The sequence below is a fragment of the Macaca nemestrina genome, chromosome 13 (genome assembly GCF_043159975.1).
Source record: "Macaca nemestrina isolate mMacNem1 chromosome 13, mMacNem.hap1, whole genome shotgun sequence".
NCBI lineage: Eukaryota > Metazoa > Chordata > Mammalia > Primates > Cercopithecidae > Macaca > Macaca nemestrina.
Window position 1 is genome coordinate 113555246 of NC_092137.1, and position 23861 is coordinate 113579106.

Here is a 23861-nt window from a genome sequence, read left to right on the forward strand (position 1 = left end):
TCCTGAAGCCTTTCTTCTTAGGGCACTGCTGTGGCCTGAATATTGGTGTCTCCAAAGTTCATGTGTTGGAAACTAATACTCGATGTGATAGTATTAAGAGATGAGGCCTTTGGGAGGTGGATGAGATTGGTGCCCCTGAAAAGAGGCTTGAGGGAGTGTCCCTTCTCCTGCCATGCAAGGACACAGCCACAAGGTGCCATCTATGAAGCAGAGCGGGAACCTTTGCCAGACACTGAGTCTACCTACACCTTTATCCTGGACTTCCCAGCCTGCAGAACTGGAAGAAATAAGTTCTATTGTTGATAAATGAGCCAGTCTGAGGCATTTTGTTATAGCAGTGTGAACAAATTGATATAGGGGTACTGGGTATTGGATTCTGGGCTTAATGTGTGTGGTCTTGGTGCAAATTTTGGCAAGAATATAGAGGCTTATACACCGAAAGAGCAATAATACTTTATTTAAAATATATACAAAATTATTACTTTGAAACATATATATTACTATCCAACATACATCATATAACACTGGTCAATGTAAATTTTGGTACCTTCATTTATTCAGTTGTGAACTCTTTTGTTCAAGGCTCCTGAAGAAATGATCTGAAATGCCCACCAGAGGGGGGCGTGCCCATGGGCTTGGTCCCCTTGGTGGCTTGGCTGTGCTGTTGGGCACTGCTGGGGAACTACAGCCTTACTCCATGGAGCTGAAGGCAAATCCCCACCTTGCTGGGGGAACTGGAGACACAGAATTGATGGGACCCACCTCTGTCGCTCACACGTCAATTGCTCATCTTCTCCCTCTCTCTCCATCTGGGAATAAACGGGGAGGTAGGTGAGGGGGAACAAGTGTCAATTATCTTCTTTACCCTCCTCTGGGCTGAAGAGGAGGGTTAAGGGAAGTTATATTTTCCCTTTCACCCCCCTTCTTCTTTGCCCATGTTACCACTACTGCGGGAAGAAAGTATGAGAAGGAGGGGCTGGCTCTTAATTCAGTTTAGAAAGAAATGGGAAGTGAAGCAAAAATGGGGCTTCTGTGCTCTTAAGCTGAATTTGAGTTACAATGATCCTGAGATAAATCAGACAACTGCTTTGGGGCATGGCCCATGCCTCATTCATCACTATCTCCCCCACAGTGCCTTACATCTAGTAGGCACTTAATGCATGCTCTTTGCATGGATGAATAAATGGATGCAGGGGACCTGATGACTTCAGACAGAAAATACACGTTTCAGAATCAGAGTGTTTGGGAGATGAAAGGGCACATGGGAAATCATCTAGACCTGCCTCCTCGTTTGGCATATGGGGAAACTGAGGCCCAGAGAAATGAGGAGAAATGAACAAGGTCACATGACTAGTTCCTGATAGAGTCAGACCTGGAATCAGATTTTCTAAATTGCTCCTTAAATTTCCCACCCTCTTCAGATCTGGAACAATAAAGAGAGCTCAGTGGGCTCAGTGTTATGCCCTGGATCAGGACCCTCATATGCCAGTGTGGGGACCCCTGGTGGTGGCCGAATAGGGCACAAGCAGAGAAGTCCCCTTTGGGCAACCTCACGATCTGGTCCCAGTAGGTAAACAGGATGGCAGCAGTGGATCTGAGTGAGGTAGGAGGAACACAGAGAGCAATGGGGACCCCGAGAATTGGGCTCCTTGGTGCCGCACTTGCAGCGGGTCCAGTGCTGTTGGTGGCTCGAAGGGCTCTGGAGCTCCAGGGGATCCAAAGGAAATGTGTAAACTAAGCCCAGCCTGCCCGCTGCTGACACTGAAAGCAGGTCACTACAGACGCTTGCTCAGCAGGTGAGTTATAGCACACGGGAAACGGAGGGGAGGAAAATGAAGGGAGGCAGGGACAGGGGTGGAGGCAAAGAGGGAAGGGCCAAAGGGTTCTCCAGTAGACAGGCCGAGTGACCTTAGGGTGCAGGGACAGGGTGGACCCAGCAGGTGGGGGGCGCTGGGGACATGCAGGAGCTCCCGGATGTGCTTGTCACTTCACCTGGGCTATGCATGACCTTCTCTGGGCTTCAAGCCTCTGAGGCCTCCCATGCATCATTCCAGGGAGCTCAAAGCACAGAGGCTCACTCCGCTTCCCCGTGTGATTTTCGTTTCTTTCTAGGAAAGATACTTAGGCCTGGGAAGAAATGCACATCTGATCAATATAAAGGGCCTCTTGTGAGTCCCCACACACCACAAACATCAATAGCTGAAGAGCCCTGATGTCAAACAAAACGAGTGAACACCCAGGAGCTCACACCTACTGGAGTTTCTCAGGGTTTCTCTTGAGCAGGTGCAGAGAGGGCTCAGAGGGCAGGTTGAAGCTCTTGTGACTGACCCATCCTCCTGCCCCACACTCAACCAGCTTCACTCCCTGTTGCCCTCCTCCTCCCTTTCTGCCCAACTTCTGCACGCCCCAGCCCACTCCATTTTTGTCTTAATGACTTTGCAGTCCCCATCAGCCCTGTATTCGGCTCTTCTGCAAAGAGAAACAAAAATAATTCGTCTTGCCAAAATTTGAAATTTGGGCGCTGCAGCTCATCTGATTACAAATGAGTACCTTTGTGCTTAAATAGCCACCACAAAGTGCAGACTATGACCAACATGCCAGGGAACAGAACAGGACAGACCAGCCCACCCTGGGACCCGGGCTCAGCTGCTCCTTCTCTGTGGTCCCCTGGCCCCCTAAACCGCAGACTGGTTTTCGTTGCACACGTAGACTGTGCTCGGCTGGATTCTCCTTCGGATCCGCTCAGGCACTTTGGGGAGGATTTGGAAGGTCTGGGGCAGCAACTCTATGCAGGCCTCGCGGAATTTTTTGATTCTCCAGCAGTAGACGATGGGGTTGAAGACGGACTTGAGGTAACTGAGCCACAGGACGCAGGTGCTGGTGGCATAGAAGGAGGAACCGCAGTAAAAGCGCTGGCTGAATACAGAGAGGAGGCTGTAGATGGAGTGGGGCAGCCAGCAGAGGGAGAAGCCCACGAAGAGGATCAGGATGGTGGTGAAGGCCTTGGTCTTGAAGCTCAAGTCCACGCTGACCTGTTGCTGCCGCTGCAGGCGCCGCAGGCCCGCCCTGGTGAGCTGTCGCAGGTCCAGGCTGTCCGACTGGTTGTGCACGCGCACGGCGTTCTTGCGGACCGTGTTGAGGATGCACATGTAGGCGCACAGCATGACGCCGAAGGGCGCGAAAAACACGGCCACCACCAAGGTGACCACGTAGGCGCGGTCGGCGGGGAGCTCGGTGTAGCCCAGCACGCACTGTGGGGCCCGTGCCGGCACCTCCACCAACGTCCAGCCGGTGAGCGAGGGCCCCGCGATGCAGAAGGACAGCACCCAGGAGACCGCGATGATCACCTTGGCCCTGCGCGGGTTCAGCTTGTCCTGGCGCTGGACGATGATGAGGAAGCGGTCCACGCTGATGATGAGCAGGATGGCCACGCCCTCCAGGACGAAAAACCAGTAGAGCGTGGCTGAGAGGCGGCAGAAGTTGTCCCCAAAGTGCCAGCGCACGGTGATGAGGGTGACGGCGGTGAAGGGCATGCAGCAGAGGGAAAGCATGATGTCCGAGAAGGCCAGGGTGGCCAGCAGCAGGTTGATGGCCGAGCGCATAGCCGGCCTCTGGTACACGATGATGCAGACCACAGTGTTGCCCAGGAACCCCACCACGGTCATCAGCAGCATCACTGCGGCCAAGGAGATCCTCAGGGGTGCGGGCAGCGGGGTGGATCCGGAGTCCGAGGCGTTGCTGGTGTTCAGCAGCAGGTATGCGTAAGCCTCGAGGGACGTGCTGTTGCAGGCCATCGTGGAGAGACCCTTGGAGCTGGGACAGAAGTGGCCAGGAGGGCTCCCCTCAGCGCTTCGGTGGCTGCCATTTTTTGTCTGCCGGCTGCATGTTCCTGGATGTCTGTGGACCTCTGGGGCACTGGAATGGTCTTGGGGAGAAACGTCCGCCTTTGTGAGCACTAGCTGGGATTTACGATTCATGGATCACATCCTAAGCATTTCTGCCGGGAGCGACTGTGTGCACAGCTCGGTGCTTGGACACTCTGTAGCGGACAGCAAGCAAAAGTACAAAAGAGAAGGGAGTTAGAGTTTCCAATCGCGCTGAAGAGAGCACGCCTTTAAACTTTACAGGTGTTTCTAAACAAGTTTATTTACCACTTGGGACAAAGCTTCGTATTCACAAATACTGTCTGAGTCTTGTCAAGGGGCCCAGAGAAACCTAATCAGCTCTCCTCTGGGGAAACTGAGGAAGTAAACTTTGTAGTTAGTGTTTATGTAATAACTTGACTTTTCAGCAACCTGTTGGAATGAAGCCTTGGTCTAGCCAACTAGCGTTAGAATCCAGCTCCTCAAGAGAAAGGTTTTGCCTGTTTCATTCTCTGCTATCTCCCAGTACTGACAACAGTGCCTGGCGTGCAGTAAGAGTCCAATAGATATTTGCTGAGTAAATGAATAAATGATAGTTAATGCTGCTGCTATAATATTTGTTTAGTTTTTTTAAAAACCCACTTCATTGAGGAATGACTGACATGTCAAAAGCTGTACAAATTTACATCTCAATATACCGAGAACCTATCACCACCAAGGCCAAACACGTACCCAGCTCCCCCTGCCAAAGCTCCCTCCTGCCACTTTTCTGGTATTATCATTTTGTTTGGGTGGTAAGAACACTTCACCTAAGATCTCCCCTCTTAGCAAATTTTAAGTATATATTTTTAAATTTTAATTTTTTTTTTTTTTTTTTTGAGACGGAGTCTCCCTCTGTCACCCAGGTTGGAGTGCAGTGGCCAGATCTCAGCTCACTGCAAGCTCCAGGTTTATGCCATTCTCCTGCCTCAGCCTCCCGAGTAGCTGGGACTACAGGCACCTGCCACCTCGCCTGGCTAGTTTTTTGTATTTTTTAGTAGAGACGGGGTTTCACCGTGTTAGCCAGGATGGTCTCGATCTCCTGACCTTGTGATCCGCCCACCTCAGCCTCCCAAAGTGCTGGGATTACAGATTTGAGCCACCGCGCCTGGCCAAGTTTTAATTTTTAAAAAGAAATGTAAGTGTGTGTGTTTAACTTTATTTGATAAGTATAAATTCGCATGGATTATAATAATAAATAATATGGTGAAATTCTGTGTGCCCTTCACCCAGTTTTCCCTAATGGTAACGTCTTGGATAACTGTGGGGCTGCTATACTATTACTTCCAGAAGCACAGACTGGGAGAAGGGAACTTCCCCCAAAGATAAGGACTTTTAAAATACAGTGTTAGCTGGGTGCAGTGGCTCATGCCTATAATCCCAGCACTTTGAGAGGCAGAGGCAGGAGGATTACTTGAGGCCAGGAGTTCAAGACCTGCCTGGGCAACATAGAGAGATCCCATCTCTACAAAAAAATGAGCCAGACTTGCATCTATAGTCCCTGCTACTCAGGAGGCTGAGGCAAGAGGATTGCTCAAGCACAGAAGTTCGAGGCTGTAGTGAGCTAAGAAGGTGTCACTGTACTCCAGTCTCGTTAACAGAGTGAGATCCTGTCTCTAAAAAAAAAAAAGAAAAACAAAGTAAATGAAATGAGCTTTTATTCCTTTACTTTCTTAATAAACTTGCTTTTACTTTCAAAAAGGTAAATATAATATTAATTTTAATTTTGTCTCACTGATGTGGTAAGAGTGTGTTCAGTAGCTCAGGTCTGCAGTCACATCACCTGGGCTGGGGGAAGTCCAGCCTGCATCGTTTATCCAGCCTGGACATCTGGCTGTTGGATGCACCTCTGTTTGTAAGAAACTTCTCTTTTTCTAAATTCCTTTTGGTCATTGTTAACAGATATCTCACACCGAGGGGAATGTGGGCAATGTAAGAAGCCAGAAGGCCTCAGACAAGGCCTAGAGGATCTGGGAGTGGCAGTTATTTGGTGATGCTACCTCAGTTTAGACCCAACCAATCCTTGGTCTTCCTTCCCAAGCACACCCAGAATGGGTTCATCTCTCAGTGGTGGGTACCAGTATCCAAACTTTTTCTGAGCTATAAAAATCAGAAACATGGTGTGTTCATTTATAAATGGGAATTATCTCTCATTCAAACCAAAATTATGACCCTTCTTCATCTCAGTTTTCTGATCTGTGAAATGGAGGTAATTATATATTTACCCCTAGAGTCGTTAAATACAAGTGCAATGCCCGGTAAAAGAAAGGCATTAATAAATTAACTCCATCTCCCTCACTGTTTCAAGTTTAGGGGTTTCTGTCTCTTGGATTAAACTGCAAATTTGTTGATGGCAGGAACCATGACATGCATGTAGGAAGCCCTAATGGATTAAGCTCCTCTTGGAGCAGAGAATAAAGGACCACTGGGAAAAAGCACACTCTCATGCATCCATGTGCCTGTCAATCTTAGCTGATAGTGAATTCTTCATCTGCACTCTTCTCTATGCTATAAACTTAGATTTTCCTCCCAATGATAATTACAGAGAGTGATTTCATGCTTAACTAAAGGAGCAAATAATGCAAGGTATCTTTTTTTTTAATGTATATGTCTTGAGGTTGAACCTGATTAAAATTATTTTGGCTTCTGGACAACAACCTGTCTTAGATATTTTAATTTAGCATTTTGGTCCCAGTCCTGTTGTTAATATCTGAATCAACAGTGCTTTTATTACAAGGGACTAGGGCACGAAGATCAAAGTAAAAGGTAACAAGTGAACAAGAAATATTCTGCTGGTGTTCTTGGAATAACAGCACTCACCATCTCCGGCAGTTTTCACGGTGAGAAATGGGTGCCACACTATGAATTTAAAGCTGCAACAGAAGCTAGCTGGGAACTGAACCGTTTCAAGGTATTTATCTTAGTTCCTTTCCAAATGATCTCACCCTAGAACTGGGAGGCTCTGCCAAGTGTCAGGAGGTAAGTCATCCTCTCTAACTGAAGTGTGATTAATCAACTAAGGAAAGTGTGACCAGGCTGTGTGCTGCTCTGTGCCATGGTGTGGCTAGCTGTGCACTCGCAGAGTCTTCAGTGAACTGTGTCCACACAAAAGATAGAAGGCGCTTTCAGCAAAGCGGACACGTGGCCACCCATGCATTGTGTTTACTGCAAGGTTTTCTAAAGCCTTCCCTCCGCATCCTCACACTTGGCAAGAAGGCAGGGAAATTATGAAAAGGAAGCTCAGATACAGTCCGCACGAGCTCCAGTTCAGCAAAGTAGTAACCAGTGGAGCCGAGACTGGAAGCTGAGACTCCAAGGGAAAGATGGGTCTGTGGTGAGGACGGTGGCTTGGGGAGGATGACTTCATGTCTGTGACACTGACAGGCATGGGGAAAAGAAGAACCATCCCCCCACCCCCAAGCTACGCCAGTTGAGGTACAGACAAATTTCAAACAAAATCCCATTCTATTTTCCTTCCCAGGTAGGTGAAGAATGGGCTTCTAAAAACTTAGCTTCGGCCGGGCGTGGTGGCTCACGCCTGTAATCCCAGGATGTTGGGAGGCCCAGGCGGGCGGATCACGAGGTCAGGAGATCGAGACCATCCTGGCTAACACGGTGAAACCCCATCTCTACTAAAAATACAAAAAATCAGCCGGGCGTGGTGGCGGGCGCCTATAGTCCCAGCTACTCGGGAGGCTGAGGGAGAAGAATGGCGTGAACCTGGGAGGCGGAGCTTGCAGAGATGGCACCATCAGACTCCAGCCTGGGCGACAGAGCGAGACTCAGGCTCAAAAAAAAAAAAAAAAAAAAAAAAAAAAAAAAGGACTGAACTTCGTGAGGATGAGGGAAGGAACCTTTGTCTCTGCTCACCGAATAGGACAATTCTATGTGCGACCACCAGGGGGCGCGCTGGGGCAGCCTCAGGAGGCTGGGAAGTACCAGTGTCTGACCTGCCAAAGCCTTTCTTCCTCCTTCCTTCCTTTTTTCCTTCCTTCCTTCTCTCTTTCTTTTTTCCTTCCTTCTTTCTTTTTTCTCTCATTTCTTTCTTTTATCTTTCTTTGTTCTCTTCCCCATTTTCTTTTCCCAACTTTAAAAGTCTTTATTATGTTAAATTTCAAACATAGGCAAAAGTAGATAACATAGTACAGCAAAGCCCCACTTGGCTAAGCTTTTGAGCTGTGTTCCCTCCATTTCCTTCCATTTAAGCTGGCTCTTCCTGGTCCCCATATACCTCCCGTCCAGGCTTTTGTTTTCAGTACAGCGGGGGAGATCCTGCCAAGTTTTCTTGGGGAGAGGAGTCCAGGCTGTGAGTGGCCTCGTGAGACAGACATGAGAGGGGGAAATGCGGCCCGGGAGAGTTTTAAGGGACTGGGGGACACAGCAGAGGTCCCTGCAGTGGCGCCGGGGCAGCTCTCCAGAGCTCCAACGGTCCTCCTAAGGCCTGGTCAGCGGGGATTCGAGTGGCCTTCTGCTCGCCAACTTGCGTTTCAGGTAGCAACACTCATCTTCGGCTGGGAATATGTTTGGCTTTAAGCAGTCAGGAAGGAGAAGGTAAGAAATGTCTATCTCCCTTTCCCATCCTCAAGATCAGGCTTGAAGACGATCCGCCGGACCCTGATTGAAGCAGGGAGGGATAATTGCTTGACGAAGGCACAAAGGCAGGCAGAATCAGAGAGACTGGCGGAGGCACAGGGAGCTGAGGAGCAGCGGCGATTAACACGTGGAGGAGGAAGACTTTGCCACGTGGAGGAGGGAGACTTCCTGGCAACCGGGCGGTGAGCCCCGGGTGACCTTCAGCTAGAGGGCATGCCTCTCCTTCCTCCCTGCCCTGAAACAGAATGGCTGAAAGGCGCTGCGTGGGGACGGCGGAATGGATTATTGTGTCTGACGTCCTGTCCCATCCAGAAAGCCCACAGCATCACTGTTAGGTGGTCAGGAAAACGACGGAATCTTCCCCACCTTCAAATCCCACATGCTACCGTATCCTCCCCAGCAACTCCACTCGCCCCCTGTGACACTTCCCCGGTCCCTCCAGCAAAAGCTGCCCTGGGCTCGTCCTTGTTCCCAAGTGGCTTTGTCTGTCGGAGCATCCATTCCTATTGGCCCCTTGCCCAGCTCTACGTCGAAAGGTATTGCGTGCATCCCGGTCCCTCTGCACCTGGACCCTGAGGGGTCGAGGCTGCGCCCAGGTGCGTTCCGGGGGCGGGGCTGCCAACCCCTGATCCGCGAAGGGAACTCTCACATGCACAGTGGGAGTAGGCGGTTCTTTTGGAACTGTTTTTCACAAACATTAAGAAAAAAGTCAAGTACACACTACACACAGGTACATCTACATTTTAATTATCAGATTTGGAATTATATATAGATGCATTTACATATATATGTACATCTGATAGAATTTGCTTTCTCTCTGCTGGTTCTGTTTCAGCCAAATGGTGGAAAGCCGTCTTTCTCCATAGACTTTAATATTGCTGCAGGTAAAACCAATTGGTTTTGTGATATTGGATTTTTAATCCCTGCTCCAGAAGAACATGTTGGTTCAAAAGAGGATGCCAAATCTAAGAAACGAAGTCAATTTTGGCAGATGGGGAAGCTAGGAACAGCCCTTTGCTGTGGGAACAGCTTGACTCTGTCATTACCTGCAACCTTGTCCCTGTCTTTTTGATACAAACTCTCAAACAGATGGTATATTTCAATTTCAATAACTTTATTGGCGGTGAAAAAATATGCAAGAGCTGCCAAAAGTAATACATCAAGTAGCTGTGTTTAGAAACAGGTGTCGCGCCACGTGTCTTAACTTCAAAGAAAAGTGAGCTGAAAGGAACCAGATTTTTTATTCCTCGACTTGGACAAGATTCTTGGGGAGAAATTTTCAAATACAACGCAACTGGGAAGTCTTTTAATGAGGCACATCTTCATTGCCTATTCTTCTTAGTAATGGCTAACATTTCTCGTGTGCTGATCCCCTTACACAGCTCAGTGGTCACGAAGCTCGGCCCCTGCGTCTTCAGCATCCGCATCACCTAGGAACTTGAGAAAGGAAAATTCTCAGGGCCACTCCAGACCTACTGAATTAGAAACCCTGGGACGCCAGGGGGCGCCACCTGCATTTTAATAAGCCATCCAGGGTAAACGTTCTCAGTTGTAGGAACTACTGACACGGTTTATCTCAGTTAACCCTCACATTGACTCCTCTTTACCGATGAAGAACTGGATGCACAGTTATTTATCTAGAAAGTACAGTAGTAGGGTCCTGCATTAGAACCAGACGATCTGACTCCAGGACCCATGCCTTAACTCCTAGGCTATGCAAAGAGAGGCCACTCAGATAGTGATATAACTAGCAGTTCCTATCAATTTTATATCAGAAATGAGTCAGCATTGGGAGCCACAGCAAGGATGTCTTTCAGCAGGAAAGGTAAGATGTGAAGGCCGTGGGTGCAGGGCCCGTGTGTGGGACTGCCGCAGGGCTACGGGTGTTTTGGCAGGCACTCAGGACACAGGTAGCCCTCAGGCCTATAGGACCCTGTGTGGATCTGATGCAGCAGCTTTTGCAGATGCTTCTCAAGCAGATGTGGATGAGGCCTATTTGTCCCCTCAAATTTAAAATCTGCTGGCTGTCGAGAATGTAGGATTTAACGCCAGACCCCTGGGAGATGCAGGGTGGCCAAGGAGACTCAGACACTATCTCATCTCTTTGTTCAATCCTTGGTGCTTCCCCACCCTTTTAAAATCAAGACTTATATAGAAAATGTGATTCGTAGGGCACACTAGAGTGACCGACCGCAGGCCTGTGCTGCTGCTGCCAGGGCTAAGAGGTTAATGTCTCAGACACACCAGCAACCCATTCATAGCTCCAGAGCCTTGCACACCAGCTGGTGGCTGGGATACTCTAATCTTAGAGGCCGGCTTGAAGATTTCAGGCCTCTACATATCCCCAATCTAACAATGACTGAGTTGTTGCTCTGACCAAAGAAACAGTAATAGGTAGTATTAGAATAAGACTTTAAATACACAAAGTGCTTCCAAAATGTGCTTTTACTTCTTTCTCACAGCCACTGGGATGATACGTGACTATTCCCACCTACAGATGAGGAAACTCAATCAATGCAATTAGGTGATTTGCTTACGCTGATACAAATGGAAGAATGGAAGTCGAGTCACATCTTCTTTTTACTCTTCGACTCTTCCCTCCTTTCCTGTGTCCTGGGTAACCCCATGTTAGGCATACCCACTCAATGTACATGAGGGTTTCATTGTGTGGACAAATTTATTTCTACAGATTCAGATAGATTATGACTCAGACTGACTGCCTATGCTTGCTCTGGTTATGAGAAAGAGCAATTGGTTATTTAAGAACTTATGAAAAGTCCAATGTAACCCACGGATGGCTGTAAAATACTCGTGTTTAAGCATCTTTATGCTACCACCCTTCTTTAGAGCAGGGGTTCTTAACCCCTGAGACCACAGACCAGTACCTTTCCCTGGTCCATTAGGAACCAGGCCACACAGGAGGAGGTGAGTGGAGGACAAGCAAAGCTTCATCTGTGTTTACAGCTGCTCCCCATCGCTCACATTACCACCTGAGCACCGCCTCCAGTCAGATCAGAAGCATTATTCGATTCTTATAGGAGTGGAACCCTATTGTGAACTGTGCACGCAAGGGATCTAGGTTGCACACTCCTTATGTGAATCTAATGCCTGATGATCTAATCCCTGATGATCTGGTGAGGTGGAACAGTTTCATCCCAAAACCATCCACTCCTGGTCCTGTGGAAAAATTGTCTCCCATGAAACGGATCCCTGGTGCCAAAAGGTTGGGGACCACTGCTTTAGAGGAGGCCAAAGCATATAATTGACTTAGGGTCACCAGCTTCCAAATTAATCCTTGAGAATTTTGTTTGTGCATTTTACTATTAAAAGCCAACTTATTCAATTCCTTTCTTAACTAGTTTAGAGGTGTTGCCTCTAAGGTAGGGTTTTAAAAGTCCCTGAACCATGTATGAAGATTTTGCTAGAGGCACAAAGCATATGGCACTTGCTTAAAAATGGAGTTCTATATTTCAGTGGAATCTGAGACAATTAGCACTTTTTCAACATGCTAAAAATTAATACCTGCCAATGTTGTGTTTCTCCAGGTAGAGCGTGTGACATCTCAAGTAGCCTGCACCCAGGGGTTCCTGGGACAGGTGTGGCTTACACAGGAGAAAAACCCAGTACTGACACCTCACATTTCACTGGGCTGCTTTATAAAACCTGTTTCCTTCTCCAAAATTACATCTGTGGGGCCCTCTACTACACTTTTACCTGGCTTTCTCAAAAACTAATTTTAAACTTATTTGTGCCTTTTGCATTTTCTCTGACATTTTATGCCCTAATTCTAAACAAACAAACAAAACCTCTAAGCCTGGGGAAAATATACTTTTTCATTTGTAGTGTAAAGCAAACAGACACAGCTTATGTACTCTAGTAAAATTATTTTTGATATTTTAATGTTTTAACAGCTTCATTGAGGCCTAGTTTATGTATCATGACATTCGCCCTCTGCACATTGACAATTAAATGATTTTTAGCCAATTTAAAATGTTGCAAAACTATCACCACAGTCTGCTTTGAGGATATTTTCATCACCTCCAAAAAGATCCCTCATGTCTGTTTGCGGTCAACTGATTGTACTTTTTATAATTGCTCCAATTTGTTTTTGCAAAAAGGGTTCTTAATATAACCCAAGAACTTGACAATTCCTTTTTTTATTATTTTTTTATTTTTATTTGAGACAGAGTCTCGCTCTGTTGCCCAGGCTTAAGTGCAGTGGCGAGATCTAGGCTCACTGCAACCTCCATCTCGCGGGTTCAAGCAATTCTCATGCCTTAGCCTCCTGAGTAACTGGGATTACAGGTGCCCACCACCGTGCCTGACTACTTTTTGTATTTTTAGTGGAGACTGGGTTTCACCATGCTAGCCAGGCTGGTCTCCAACTCCTGTCCTCAGGTGATTCACCCGCCTTGGCCTCCCGAAGTGCTGGGATTGAAGGAGCGAGGCACAACACCCAGCCAGAACTTGAGAATTCTAATTGACAGCTTGGTAACTCTAGCAGCACCTCTGCCCTTCCTACACAGGTCCATGACATATGGAGGAGCAAGGTTGGAACATCATTGAAATCACTGAGTCCTTGTGCCCTGACCCATGTTAGTAACCATGATCTGAATTAGGAAGTATTAGTGGGGCAAGAGGTGGGACAAGCTAAACTTATTTGCCCATGTAAACCCACCAAAGTACCAACCAAGATAAAGTCACGATGAACCAATGAAATACAGGAGGAAACGGGGCCTCCGTCTTAAAGTGTCAAGACTTGGACTCAGAAGATCAAAATTATAGTACTGGTTCTGCCTTATAGCCTGGAAAAAATTCCCAACTGTTCAGTTTCTTCTTTTGTAAAATGGTATTAGGGTGCCTACCTCACAGAGTTGTAAAGATTCAATATGTGGGAAAGCACGCTGCATCTCACAAAACACTAGACAGGGGTAAGGAAGGGTCTTACTTTTTTTGTGGTTGTTATTTTTGGGGTGGGGGTGGGGAGGACAAAGTCTCGCTCTGTTGCCCAGGCTGGAGTGCGATGGTGTGATCTCGGCTCACTGCCACCTCTGCCTCTCAAGTTCAAAGGATTCTTGTGTCTCAGCCTCCTGAGTAGCTGGGACTACAGAAGCGCATCACCACGGCCAGCTAATTTTTGTATTTTTAGTAGAGACAGGGTTCCTGCCATGTTGGCCAGGCTGGTCTCAAACTCCTGACCTCAAGTGATCTGCCTGTCTCAGCCTCCCAAAGTGCTGGGTTTACAGGCATGAGCCACCACACCTGGCCTGGGAAGGGTCTTTATTAGGACAGTTGGCAAGTTCTGTCCCAAGCACACAGCATGCCAGCTTTTGGGGGCTGTCTGAACCAACTATGGGTATGTGAGTCCCCTGGGGTGGGGTCCTGAGTTCTTCCTGAGCATTTTGCTTCATAATAAAGTCAACTTTAAATGTTTTAAATGTATGGTGTTTAATGCTTTGCACAACTTTTCCTGATCTCATTACCTGAGCTGTTTTACTCCCATGAGGTCACACAGCATTGCATAGTGAGGCTGAAGCTTGTCACCTGGGTCATCCTTTTGAAATTTCTCCAAGCTAGACTTTTGCCATTCTTCTCTAACAGCAGGTTAGAGCCCTCCAGCTGGCAGAAAGCACATATCCAGAATCTCAAGGAGTGCCAGACCCTTCCCTCCCCAGCGCAGTCAGCCGACTTAGCACACGATGCCATTTTCCTTTTCTGTTACATTAAAAAAAAAAAAAAAAAAAAACTTGGATATAAAATCCTCCTAACTTTCTAAGACACTGGACAAGAAATTAATGTATTCATTTGTTCAGTTAATATTTCCTGAGTAGCATTACCATGGGGCAGGCATGAGAGATTCAATGGTGACTTCTGCCTTTTAGAGCTTTATAATCTGATTTGCTTTTCTCCAGATGTGGTCTGCAGATAGCTGCATGAAGATGACACGGGCTGCTTATTGAGAGGACAGACTCTGGGGACCCATGGCAGACTCACTGGATTAAAATCCCTGGTTAAGGGGCCAGGACTCTGGTCTCAGAGGACTCTTAGTGCCCCAACCTTTGAGACTGGCAGCGAACGGGAACAGCATAGAGAAGTGGAAGAGGCTGAGCTCTGCTGCCTTGTGATGCAAAGAGAATTTATTATCTACAGTTAAGAATTGTGGGCCAGGCACCACGGCTCACATCTGTAATTCCAGCACTTTGGGAGGCCGAGGTGGGAGGATTGTGTAAGGCCAGGAGTTGAAGACCAGCCTGGGCAACATGAAGAGAGAAAAAACAGAAAGAAAGAGAGAAAGAAAGAAAGAAAGAAAGAAAGAAAGAAAGAAAGAAAGAAAGAAAGAAAGAAAGAAAGAAAGAAAGAAAGAAAGAAAGAAAGAAAGAAAGAAAGAAAGAAAGAGAGAGAGAAAGAAAGAGAGAGAGAGGAAGGAAGGAAGGAAGGAAGGAAGGAAGGAAGGAAGGAAGGAAGGAAGGAAGGAAGGAAGGAAGGAAGGAAGGAAAGAAAGAGGCAGGGAGGGAGGGAAGGAGGGAGGGAGGGAGGAAGGAAGGGAGGAAGGAAAGAAAGAATTGTGTCAGACTCCTGATGAAATGAGAAACTATAAAAGATTGTGTCTTATACGGTTGCGCTGGGGCGGGGGGTCATGTGAACCGGCCGGCACTGAGATCTACATGCCTAGTTCTACTTCCCACCTCATCGCTTCTTTTTTTTTTTTTTTTTTTTAACATACATATAATTGTTTTTGGAGCAGCTTTGGGTTCACAGCAAGATGGAGAGAAAGTACAGAGATTTCCCATCCACGCACTGCCCCACATATACACAGCCTCCTCCATTATCAACATCTCCCACCAGTGTGGTCCATTTGTTACAGCCATGAACCTGCATTGACACATCGTAATCACCCTTGGTTCGCTCTTGGTGGTGTATGTTCTACGAGTTTTGACAAATGTGTAATTTCCAGCATTGTAGTGTCACAGAGAATAGTTTTACTGTCTTTAACCACCCCCATGCTCTGCCTGTTCATCCCTCCCTGCTCCTCAATCCTTGGCACCTACTGATCTATTCCTGTCTTCATAGATTTGCCTTGTCCAGAATGTCATGTGTAGTCAGCCCTGTATCCCTGAACCCCACCACTGCGGATTCAACCAACTTCAGATCGAAAACATTGGGAAAAAAATCGCATCTGTACTGAACATGTTTGGGTATTTTCTCCTTGTCATTATTCCCTAAACAATACAATAGAGCAACTATTTATATAGTATTTACATTATATTAGGTATATTATAAATAACCTAGAGATGATTTAAAGTATATGGGAGGACATGGATAGGTTATATGCAAATACTATGCCATTTTATATCACAGACTTGAGCATCCAAAGATTTTGGTATCGGAGGGAATTTCTGGAACCAATGTACCATGGATATTGAGGAAAAGACCGTAGTTGGAATCATACTGTATGTAGCCTTTTCAGACTGGCTTCTTTCACTTAGTAAGTTTCCTCCATGTCTTTTCATGGCTTGATATCACTGAATAATATTCCATTGTCTAGAGGGACCACAATTTATTTATCCATTCACCTATTGAAGGGCATTGTTATGGTCTGAATGCCTGTGTCCCTCCAGAATTCATATGCTGAAATTCTGATCCCCAAGGTAATGATATTAGGAGGTAGAGCCTTTGAGAAGTGATTAGGCTAGGGAGTAGAGGACTCATGAACGGGATTAGTGTCCTTTTGAAAGAGTCCCAAAAGGGATCCCTTGCCTCTTCCTTCATGTAAAGACACAGTGAAGGTGCCATTCTATGAACAGGGAAAAAGGCCCTCACCAGATGCTGAATCTGCTGACACCTTGATCTTGAACCTCCCAGTTGCCGGAACTGCAAGAAATAAATTTCTGTTGTTTATAAGCTACCCAGTCTGTGGTATTTTGTTACAGCAATCTGAACAGACTAAGACAGAAATCACGGTTGCTTCTGAGTTTCCATGTGCAAGGTTTTGTGTGGACCTAAGTTTTCAACTCCTTTGGGTAAGTACCAAGGAGTGTGACTGCTGGATACTCTAAGAGTATGTTTAGCTTTGCAAGAGACTGCCAAACTGTCTTCCAAAGTGGCGATACCATTTTGCATTCCCACCAATAACGAATGAGAGTTTCTGTTGTTCTACATCCATCTCAGCATTTGGCGTTACCAATGTTCTGGAGTTTGGCCATTCTAATCAGTGTGTAGTAGTATCTCATTGTTGTATTAATTTGCAATTCCCTAATGACATATGCTGTTGAACCATCTTTTCATATGTTTGCTTGCCATCAGTCAATCCTCTTCCATGTCTTTTGCCCATGTTTTTGATCAGATGTTTCATTTTTATTATTGAATTTTAAGAGCTGTTTGCATATTTTGGATAACAGTCCTTTATCAGATATGTCTTTCGCAAATATTTTTCTCCCAGTCTGTGGGTTGTCTTTTCATTTGCCTGATTATGTCTTTTGTGGAGCAAAAATTTTTAATTTTAATGGAGTCCTTATTATGAATTCTTTCTTTCACGGATCATGCTTTTGGTGGTGTATCTAAAACAAATCTCCAATCTCCATATATCTTCTAGGAGCTTTATAGTTTTACATTTTACACTGTGATTTATTTTAAGTTAATTTTTGTGAAGGACATAGATCTGTGTCTAGATTCATTTCTCCTGCATGTGGATGTCCAGTTGTCCCAGCACCGTTTGTTGAAAAGACTCTCTTTGTCTTGTCTCCATTGTATTATTGCCTTTGCTCTTTTGTAAAAGATCAGTGGACTCCACCCTCACTTTGTAAGCATCCATCATTTTAAATAGAAAGTGCTCACATTAGGTTGAGGGAGGGGGTGATATTTGCATGTTTGCTAGCAAAGAGAAGAGGACATCAGCCGTGGAGTCCCTCCATCCTTCTTGACTATCCAGATACATGCCAGAGAGAGTGGTATGCCTAATGCATTACTAATTAAATGGTTATCTAAGTTACCCAGAAGTCACCCTTGTGATAATATTTGCTGCTCAAAAGGTTAACATCCCAAGGCTGCTTTGGAAAGCCCAATCCGGGAAAACCTGTGCTCTGAGATGAGGCACTGTAGAATGGTTAGTACTGGGGCTTCGGAGTTGGTTCTTACAACCTGTGTTACTGGAGGGAAGCCCTTTAGCCTTCTCAATTTATTTTCCTGACATGTAGAATATAGACAATAATATTCATTACCCAGGGTTGGTGTAAGAAAGAAATAATGCACTCTGCACAGTGCTTAATATAGTGACTGTTATTATTCCTGAAATTGTTACTAAGATATTATTTCCTCTTCCTCTATCCCATTGCTCTCTCTCTCCTCCCCAAAATTTCAGGCTCTGCCATCCTTAAAGACTTGATGTTATTAATCTATTAGGCCATGAGAGGGCTGCTTCATCTTGTAGCATCTACTGACCTGGCCTGAGCGAGGCCCAATGAATGCTAGCCTCTTTGGCTGGAATCTACCTAAGGTTACCATAACAGATTACCACAAGCTTAAGGAGCCTAAAACAACAAAAATTTATTCTCTTACAGTTCCGGCGGGTGAAAGTTCAAAATCAAGGTGTCGGCAGGGCCACATTCTCTCCGAAGACTCTAGGGGAGCATCCTTCCTTGCCTTTGCCAGCTCCTGGTGGCTCCTGGCAATCCCTGGCACTTGGCTTGTAGCTGCATCCTGCCCATCTCTGCCTCTGCCTTCGCCCAGCATTATTCTATGTCTCTGCCGCTCCTCTCCTTTTCTTATAAGGACACCAGTCATTGCACTTAGGTTGCACCCTAATCCAGTATGACTTCATCTTAACTAGGTTACATTTGTAAAGACCCTATTTCCAAATAAGGTCATATTCTGAGGTTCCTGGTAGCTGTGAATTTTGGTGGGAACAATGCCCAACCCAGCACAGGGCCATTTAGGGTCAGCACAGCAGGTTTTAAATACCAATAGGAACAAGTTGATCTGTTCTGCTCCCAGATCCCATCCCCAGAGACCCTTCTAGACAGGGGTAGCATGGAGGGACCAGCTGAAGTCCGGGTATCATCTTGACCCAAACCAGAACTCCAAGACCATTCAAAAACTCCCCGGAGGACTGACTGTGCAAACCCATTTGGGAAAAAAACCCTTCTGGACTTATTGCATATTGTTCGTTTCTCTTTTCTAAGAACCGTTTCTGAAGCTGTCCTTGAAATAAGTAACACAAAACAATGCCCTTGGATCTATGAATTGAAAAGAGCCCAAATGGATGAAACAAACCTAATTTTGGCAACAGATAACTTATAATAATATAGAAGAAGGTATCTAAAAGCTCCCTGGGCTGGGCATGGTGGCTCATGCCTGTAATCCCAGCACTTTGGAAGGCCCAGGCAAGTGGATCACCTGAGGGCGGGAGTTTGAGACCAGCCTGGCCAATATGGTGAAACCCTGTCTCTACTAAAAATACAAAAATTGGGAGGCCAAGACGGGCGGATCACGAGGTCAGGAGATCGAGACCATCCTGGCTAACACAGTGAAACCCCGTCTCTATTAAAATATACAAAAAACTAGCCGGGCGAGGTGGTGGGCACCTGTAGTCCCAGCTACACGGGAGGCTGAGGCAGGAGAATGGCATAAACCCAGGAGGCAGAGCTTGCAGTGAGCTGAGACCTGGCCACTGCACTCCAGCTTGGGCAACAGAGCCAGACTCCGTCTCAAAAAAAAAACAAAAAACAAAAACAAAAAAACCCAAAAATTAGCTGGGCATGGTGGTGTGCGCCTGTAGTCCCAGCTACTCTACTCAGGAGGCTGAAACAGGAGAATTGCTTGAACCCAGGAGACGGGGGTTGCAGTGAGCCGAGATTGCTCCACTGCACTCCAGCCTGGGTGACAGAGCAGGACTCTGTCTCCAAAAAAAAAAAAAAAAAAAAAAAAGGCCGGGCACGGTGGCTCAAGCCTGTAATCCCAGCACTTTGGGAGGCAAAGGTGGGCGGATCACGAGATCAGGAGATCAAGACCATCCTGGCTAACACGGTGAAACCCCGTCTCCACTAAAAATAGAAAAAATTAGCTGGCCTTGGTGGTGGGGCCTGTGGTCCCAGCTACTCCGGAGGCTGAGGCAGGAGAATCGCTTTAACCCAGGAGGCGGAGATTGCAGTGAGTCGAGACCGCGCCACTGCACTCCAGCTTAAGCGACAGAGTGAGGTTCTGTCTCAAAAAAAAAAAAAAAAAAAAAAAAAAAAATTTTTAATTAAAAAAATAAAAGCTCTCTGATTTAGAATATTACTATTTGGAGAAAATTACTATTAACTAAGAGAAAAGTGATATTTCAGTTTTCATTTCCTAAAAAAGTTCTTTCCTTTCATCCTTTCTCTCTCTCTCTCTTTCCCCCTCCTCTCTGTCCATTCTTTTACAACCTCAGGAGTTAATGGCAGTACATTAGTTTGCTTGAAAGATTTAAAAAATTAGAAAAAATTAATGCAAAACAATATTTTTCCTACAACTTTTTACAGAATATTTAGATTTATGTGTTTGTTTGTTTGTTGAGACAGGATCTGACTCTGTTGCCCAGACTGGAGTGCAGTGGTGCAATCTGGGCTCACTGCAACCTCACCTCCTGGGCTCAAGTGATCCTCCCACCTCAGTGTCCCGAGTAGTTGGGACTACAGGGCGCATGCCACCACACCTGGCTATTCTGTGTGTGTGTGTGTGTGTGTGTGTGTATCATATTTTTTTGTAGAGGAGGTGGTTTTGTCATGTTGCCCAGGCGGGTCTCGAACTCCTGAGCTCAAGCGATCTGCCTGCCTTGGCCTCTCAAATTGCTGGGATTACAGGTGTGAGCCACTGCTCCTGGCCAAGAAAATTTGTCATAATAAAATAAATATGGGCTTCGGAGTCAAGCCATGACTTGAGGTAGATCCGAAAGCCAAACTGTCTAAGGCTATTTTAATTCTGACTGACGTGACTGTAGTTGAAAGGAATAATGAAAAACATTTACATCAAGGAGAGGGGCACACAGCCTGCATCTGAGGACGTGTTTCCTCTGTGTGTGTGAAGGCGGATAATCACTGCAGTCCCCTGACCACCTCCCCAGTGTGTCCTCACTAGGTATGGAAAACCCGGGGCCAGGTTGGTATGTTTCTTATCTTGAGAATGGGAGTAAAGTTTTTTGAATGTTGCCAAGAGTTCCCCCACGTGGAGCCCTGCTGGCTCCTTCAATTTCCCAGTCAGGCCTTTCTTCTCCACTGGCCACAGATGATCAGGGGGAAGTCATGTGTACACAAGGGAGCCCTTCTTAGTTGAAGCAAAGCAATCATACTTTACGGTCCTTTAAGTTTTTCTACTTTAATGCACCTCATTTTACTGTTACAAAATTCCAAAATACTATGAAATGCAAAAAAAGGAAAAGAAAAAGGAAAAAAGAGCAAATGAACTTTTAGAAATATATCAGTCTTCAGGATGTGTTTTTAAATATGTAGTTGCCCCATTTGGGACCCAGGCTTCTGTATTCTTCACAACTACTGACAGGCATTTCTTCACCTATTTTACATGATGATCTTCTCAGTGCCATCTTTTTTATTTTATAAAGTTGTTAGCAAAACATTTATCTCTTGTAGGTACTTGATTCAGTAAGGAAGAAAGCAGAAAGCACACCACAGAAGGGGGATAACATGGAAAAAACTGGGTGCTTCTCAGCAGAGCAGATTCCCACCAGAACAGCACTTTGGGGGTGGGTCTTAGGAAATGCACCCCCAGCACCCACCCGAGTGATTCTCCAATGCCTCATGACAGAGAACCCCTGGGCTGCTTCATGCCACAGTTTCCTTTGTTTAGCTTATTCGCAGTCTGTGCTGGCTGGGGCTGGACGCTTCACGTCTGAGAAAGAACAGCCTGAGTGATGAGAAAACAGCAGCACGAGGAGGAGGAGGTTTGGAGAATGAAGTATTTTTTCCTAAGGAGGAGTGAAAAGGGGGGTTAAATCTAGAGTCAGCTGCACTTTGGAATTATCAGGAACCCTAAAGCTGCCTGGTGCTTGTGCCCCTCCCTGGAGTGACATAATTGGTGGGAGGTGAGGCCAGGGCATTCAGATCTTTATATCCCCTCCAGCAATTCCTGTGGACAGCCAGGGGTGAGAACCTGTGATAGAGGATATCATGGGGTGAAGGGCGAAGTCTTGAAAGAAAACAGCGGACTTAGCAGTTAGGAAGAGAGGAGATTCAGGGCAGTGGGGAGGGGTAAAGGGAGCATCTTAGCTTGATGTTCTGACATTTGAGGCTTTGCTGGTCCTAGAAGGAGTGCCCTTCCCAGGGCTAGCCAATTCTTAGCGATAGCAAACACAGGATGCACCCATGGGTGTGCCTTTTTTTTTTTCTTTCTTTTCTTTTCTTTTTTTTTTTTTTGAGACAGAGTTTGGCTCTTGTTGCCCAGGCTGGAATACAATGGCACAATCGTGGATCACTGCAACCTCGGTCTCCCGGGGTCAAGGATTCTTCTGCCTCAGCCTTCTGAGTAGCTGGGATCACTGGCACGCACCACCACGCCCAGCTATTTTTTTTTTTTTTTTTTTGTATTTTGAATAGAGATGGGGTTTCACTATGTTGACCAGGCTGGTCTCCAACTCCTGACCTCAGGTGATCCTCCCGCCTCTTCCTCCCAAAGTGCAGGGATTACAGGCGTGAGCCACCGCGCCCGGCCGGGTGTGCCTTTCATCTGCACACCAAACAGTCCAGCGCCCACACGCCAAGCACCTCTGCTATAGAGGCTCTCACGCTCCTGGCCACTATCCTCCGCCCTAATCATTCCAGGGCAGATACCAGACAATCTAGGGCGTATGCCCCCGAGATCACAGAAATTCAAACTAGCCTATCCTCTGCCTGCCTCGCCTTTCTCAAGGAAACCACAGGGAAGGCTCCTGCCATGTTTTCCCGCTTCCCCGGATTGGCCCTGGTGCTCCCCCGTGTGGTCCTGTGTGGTGTGGCACGCCCCCTTGTTTTGGGAACGGTGAGTAATAAACTCTTCAATGGCAGTCATTCCCTGATCTGTCGGCCTCACCATACCTGAATGATAATAAAACCTGCATTTTAAAACGGAGAGATGCAAGCCGAGGTGGAAGAGGAGACACAGAAAAGTAAAGTATTTTTGAAAGGTGGAGGGTGTGGGGGGAGAAAGGCAGCAGGCTGGCTCGGGGCAGAGGGCCAAGACAAGGTTTTGTGTTTTCTGAAGTCATAATACCTGTTTCATAGGGATATCGAAGACTTGGAGTTACATTTACATTAAACTAAAAACAAACAAACACACACAACAATACTTCGTTAAAAGAGATCTTACCCTGCCGGGAATGTGTTCACCCTGCCACCCAGCTGTGGTTTCCATGGGCTGCATGGGGCAGGGATGTGGCGGAGAGTCTGAGACAAGGGCAGGGGCCAGCTCGCTGTACAGGAGCTTTGGAAATGATAACCAGAAAGTATAAAGCGTACCCTGTCCTTGACCACCAAGATTAATGAGAGTATTGTGGTATAAGCACATTATTTCCTGAACAAAAGCTTTTTTTAACTTAAAAAAAACTGTAGTAAAATGCATATAATGTAAAATTTAGTGCATTACCCATCTGTAAGTGTACAGTCCAGTAGCAAGTACATCCACACTGGTGCGCAAACAATCTCCAGAGCTTTTTCATCTTGCGAAACAAAAGTTGTACCCATTAAACTCGAATTCCCTATTCTGCCCTCCTCCAGCCCCTAGTAAACACCAGTCTACTTTGTTTCCATGAATTTGACTACTCTAGATCTCTTATATAAGCACATTCTTTTCTCTTAGCACATATTTATATTTTGGTAGCAGAGGGCTGGGAGGGGGAAGGGAAGCATGAGAAGAGGAGGGGGGACACACGATGGTAAATCTGAATGAAGCTGATGACGGTATTAGCCACGGTTTGCTGAGAGCCTCATGTAGGCCAAATATTAGCATAATAGACTGTCGAATTTAACTTTTACCACAAACCCAGAGGTAGGGGTTATTTCTACTTAGAGATTGCATAGCTTGTCTGCCCAGGATGGCTGGGTGGCTATGTGGGAGACTTTGAAGGTCTAACTCTAATACTGTTCCATCCTCTCATTCCTAGGCTGGGGGGTGGGGGAGGGGACATCTAGAATGTGGCAATGCCTCTCTACCCTGTCGTACTGTCATGGTGCAGCATAGCTATTCAGGAGGCGTCTGCCTGAATCTCTGAGGGGTGGGATCTGGTGTGGGTGTCTGCTGTGGGGTACTGCCACCAACCTGTCTTGGGGCATGTGGAGCCAAAGGCTGAAGCTAGAGAAATGCCTGCTTATGCTTCAGTCAAGTTCTTGTTCAGGAGAAACTATGTAAATAGAAAGTTAC

At 46.4% G+C, this 23861-nt stretch overlaps 1 protein-coding gene and 1 long non-coding RNA gene across 2 annotated transcripts; one reads left to right on the top strand and one right to left on the bottom strand.

The window, feature by feature from the left end:
* Window positions 1-284: 284 nt before the first annotated feature.
* LOC105490160 (G protein-coupled receptor 45) lies at window positions 285-4775 on the bottom strand. Its single transcript, XM_011755524.3, has one exon. It carries the CDS (start codon window positions 3975-3977, stop codon window positions 2676-2678), a length of 1302 nt encoding a protein of 433 aa, XP_011753826.1. The 5' UTR covers window positions 3978-4775; the 3' UTR covers window positions 285-2675.
* Window positions 4776-8000: 3225 nt separating this feature from the next.
* Window positions 8001-11615, top strand: LOC139357961 (uncharacterized). Its single transcript, XR_011612060.1, has 3 exons — window positions 8001-8453; window positions 9331-10320; window positions 10958-11615. It is a non-coding gene; the product is annotated as an uncharacterized lncRNA (long non-coding RNA).
* Window positions 11616-23861: the final 12246 nt, after the last annotated feature.